Source organism: Phlebotomus papatasi, chromosome 2 (genome assembly GCF_024763615.1).
Source record: "Phlebotomus papatasi isolate M1 chromosome 2, Ppap_2.1, whole genome shotgun sequence".
Lineage (NCBI taxonomy): Eukaryota > Metazoa > Arthropoda > Insecta > Diptera > Psychodidae > Phlebotomus > Phlebotomus papatasi.
The window spans coordinates 3,218,790-3,223,286 of NC_077223.1; the positions used below are offsets into that span (position 1 = coordinate 3,218,790).

General features: G+C 36.6%; 1 protein-coding gene across 1 annotated transcript; it reads left to right on the forward strand.

Annotated features, from left to right (window-relative positions):
• The first annotated feature begins 1,321 nt into the window (after positions 1 to 1,321).
• On the forward strand, positions 1,322 to 4,218 carry LOC129805013 (antigen 5 like allergen Cul n 1-like). The gene is made up of 2 exons (XM_055852816.1): positions 1,322 to 2,126; positions 4,106 to 4,218. Exons 1-2 carry the CDS (start codon positions 1,322 to 1,324, stop codon positions 4,216 to 4,218), a joined length of 918 nt encoding a protein of 305 aa, XP_055708791.1.
• The last annotated feature ends 279 nt before the right edge of the window (positions 4,219 to 4,497 follow it).

The following is a 4,497-nucleotide window of genomic DNA, read 5'->3' on the forward strand; positions in this document are numbered from 1 at the left end:
CAATTTCAATATCACATAACCTCAATTATCTCGACTGTCGCTGAACCGATTTTGATGATTACTTAGACATAATTGTAGAGGACATTTGTCTCTACATTTCGTCCATACATCATTTTCCACTCAGACTACGCTATCACTCCGATTTTGCCGTTTAAGTGTGAAAAAATTGATTTTTCCAATAATAACGCTTTGAAATCACTCAGATGCCAATTTGACTGCCTCTACTCCACCGAGACACTTAAAATAGGGTTTTAAATGGAAAGTCCCACAAAATACAACAATTCTTTGAAATAGTTGAAGCTCAACAAATGACTACATGGGGCACTCTGGATGAAAAAACGAGTTAAGAAACAAAAAACCTCGCTTATCTTGGCTTCTGAGTAATCGATGAGATCATGTTCTATGGGAAAATTATAGAGAACATTCTGGTCTACATTTCACCCATATAACACTTTTGTGCCAGTTCATCCAAATCCTTGATATTTTGGTTTAAATACAAAATTTGTATAATTTCACGAATTTGATTCAAGATAACTGAATGGCGTCTCCCTACTTCAGCTCCAAATCGAATTTGCATGCACTCCGAGTTAGCTCACGTTAAGAATCTCACCTACATAAGCCCGTTAGGATTATCTGTCCCTTTAATCTCTTCATAATCACTGAGTAACTATTTTGCCATCTTTTTAGTGTAATATTTCATAAATTTTCCCCACCTTGTTCGAAAATTTAGTATGAAAATTCGAAATTGAATTTAAATTCTTCGAACTTCAACGACTTTTTGTGCAAATAGAGTTCCATTTACCTTTTATCCAAGACACTATTGGAGAATCAAAATCTACTTTTTCTGGGCTCAGTATGTGCGAAGCCTGAGTTGTTAATCACACAAAATTATATTAAACCATTTTAGTGGTCTGAAAAAATAATCAATAAAACTTATATTTATTTATTAATATCCATCAAAATTTATTTTGCTACAAATTATAATAAATATTATTATTGTATATATTTCATGCATCACATACTAAATTTAATTTGTAATATTATTGCAAAGTAGAGTTTAATTAGTGGCAAGAATTATCATATAAAACGGAACTCTAATTAAATTGATATTCTGCGGAGTCATCTATCCCAAAATGTTCTATTAGATGGACAATATTGCAACTGATGCGTGGCATCAAAATAACCGCAAAGTAATTATTAATTTGAATTTTGGTCATTTAAAGTGCATTGAAAATATATTTTTTTTTGGGGAAATCTACTGAAAATTTTTGCATAACTGAGTTTGCGACTGTTCGATATGTTTTATTTGTAAAAAAAAAAGATGAATTGTTCTGTAATTTTCTGGATATCTTTCTTGTATTTGGTGGGCGGACTATTTGGTGAAGTGGCAGATGAAGAAGTGGATTGGTGTGATATTGAGAAGAAGTTCTGTCCTCAGGGAACTTCTCATATAGCCTGTAGTGGAAATGCATTTGGCTATGGTGAGTGTGAGGATTTGGAGGTGGTAGAGATGTCGTCAAGGATGAAAAAGATGATCCTGCTGAGGCACAACTACTACCGGAATCTCGTGGCTGGAGGTCTTCTCGATGGGAAGCCATCAGCCTCGAAGATGGCACAAATACACTGGGACGAGAAGTTAGAATATCTGGCCAGGAAGCACGTTGAACATTGCAATTTTGCCCATGATGGATGTCGAGCAACGGATTCATGGAGGATTGTTGGTCAGAATATCGCGCTATTTGAGTCCAAGATGGACACTGGGGAGCCTGAGGAGCATCTGGTTGCTGCTGTGGACTTGTGGTTTGCTGAGCATTTTGATGCAACGGTTAATGCACCTTTTGATCAAGATGTCCCCACTGGACACTTCCTCACGATGATGCTGGAGGGAAATCATCGGATGGGCTGCTCAATGGCCAGGTATAGAACACTCAGGGATGAAGCTATCAGGTACAATTATCTTATTACCTGTGACTATTCCGATGCTCTTGTTATTGGAGAAGATACTTATCAAGAAGGACCTCCCTGTTCCCTCTGTCACACTCTTGGAGCGCATCCAAGCTACATTTTCGATAGCCTCTGCGATGATCAAGATAATACTATTGAGGAAGACTCTGAGGATTACTCAGAAAATCTTGAATATTCCTCTGAAGACGACAATGGAGACTCTAAAACTATTGCACTTGCCAACCAGATTGAAAGGTCAGGAGGACAGAGAATCCTGCCAGTTTTGCCAATTTCCATTCTGGTCAAAATAGCAATTTCTGCTTATCTGCAAAATATGCCCCAAGGCATCAATTGCTGTGAAAATTGTCTTCTACTCTAAAATTCAATCTTCTCTGAGAAAAACCTATTTATTTTTTAATTTTGTTACCAATTTATTGCTGCCCTTTGGATAAGACCGATATTAAATTTCTCCCTAAGGAGCTCTTTAGTTCTTCATGGGCTTTTTTTTTATTATGTGGTGTGGTACGTTTATTAAAAGCCGAATGGGTGCTGCGGAAACAGGCTACTCATAAAACTGGTCCATCAATTACATGATTAATTAAAAAGTGTAAAATATATCTGTGCCAAATGAATTTGTAATCCTTATCGAAGGACAAAATGAAATCCCATTGAAATATGTCCTCACAGTCATTTTGTGGCTGGCAAATTTGGAAATATCATTTAAATTTACATGGTAGCCAAGGTTATTTGAAGATATACGTGTTTTGTTTACCAATTAACCCTATAAAGAAGCTGATACGTATTCAAACTACCCTGTAAAAAAATATTCTGCTTTGACCTCAATGATGGGTAAAATTTTTGTGGAGTTGCAAAGTATTTTTTCCTACGGAAATTCCAATTAATATCCCTGAAAGTGGAAAACATTATATGAAAGTACCTGCAAAATACTTTTAGCACTTTAGAAATATTTGAAAAAGCTGTCCATACTGCCGAAACATCTGGCACTTTCGAAACTTTAATTCCATTTTTTTTTTTTCGGAAAACATGAATTTTGTTGGTTGATAATGTTGACATTCCAAACAACTTTCAGAAAAATTTAAATTATCTTGCTTGATGTTTAAACCAAGATGCAAGTAATAACGTAAGAAGTGGTGTACAGATATAAGTAATTCCCGTAATATCTTGCCTTAGAACACAACATTAAAATACGTTTTCAGATATTCGAAAGTGTTTCAGAACGTTTTTTTTTTTTTTTTTTGAGAACAGAGCGAATTCAAGGTTTATTTAGTGTATAAAAGATCGAAGAAGATAGAATTTATTAACAATGCTGTTGTGGACGAAACTTTTACGACATATTGAGAGTAGAGGCAGAGACTAGACATCGGGCAGTAGCATTAAGGCGTAGGCAATACTCCAAACTTAATTTTACTTAAGCTTGAATTTGTGAGTAAAGGGAGAGGTCATGGCTTCCCCTATCCTCGGGCAACTTTCGGTCTCATGATGACCTCATTTTGTGTTAGGTCACTGATTGATAACTAATCTCTGTATTCGCTGGAGGAGGATTGTGTATAGTAGACACTGCGCCTCATTTTCCGACGATAAGGCTACGTCAAATACTACCAGAGAAGACAAAGCTTAGACTGGACGTCTTTTAGAGTGACTGACATCATCTCTTTTAACGTCCCTGATAGTAAGGCTTCATATTCGCCATAATATAAGGCCCCAGACTAATCCTTAAGAATATTTAGTCTGTAAAACTTTACAGAAGAGTTTTATCCAAAACTATCATACACTCAGGGCTTAGAATAATTGACTAAAGTTTCTTTTCATAAATTTCCTTTACTGCTAAATTTAACAGTTTAATTCTCGAAGATTATATAGCTTGAATCCATTTCGACCCTAAAGCGGTCTTCAGACTAAAGGTTTAACTCAGTTCCCGAAGGTCTGAAAATCCTAAATAGCGAGCAATTTCATTGCTTTTTGAGAGCCTAATTGGTTATTTATCTTAAATAGTCCAATCCAAAGTTACATTTTTGAAAAAAATTGCGATTCATAAGAAATTAGAGCAGTTAAACCATATGGCTAAACCTTAGGTTTGAAGTCTGTATAAGGTTTCCATCTTGTTGGTACTACTACACGAGTAGTAATATCAAGTAATATCCCACAGAGTGTTGGAAGGGCTCAATGAAGATGGTCGAGAGGTTTAAGCGCACCCGGAGCTTCGTTTCTATTACCTTCTTTGATGTTTCCTGGGAAAAGCGATGCTACCTTTAGACAGGCAGAGGGACAATAATTCAAATAGGGATGGATGCCAATTTTTCCAACCAGGAAAGGGGCAATAGCCTCAATGTTTTTCTGGGGCAGACAAACCTGAACAACCGCAGATGTCGATGTGTAAGGACAAGGCAGGTCAGTTTTTGACTCAAGCACCTGAAGTTGTAGAAAGATGGGCAAAGTACTTCCGAGACCTGTTGTGCGAAAACGATGGATAGTCGGAGAACATGTAGGAGATATTAGCTGCGGACAGTTAAGAGGAGGACGCCGCTTCTCGGA

Coding starts and splice junctions, on each gene's coding strand:
- LOC129805013 (XM_055852816.1), top strand. CDS start 1,322: ATGAATTGTTCTGTAATTTTCTGGATATCTTTCTTGTATTTGGTGGGC. Junction 2,127..4,105: donor AGACTCTGAGGATTACTCAG/AAAATCTTGAAT, acceptor TCAAGTAATATC/CCACAGAGTGTTGGAAGGGC.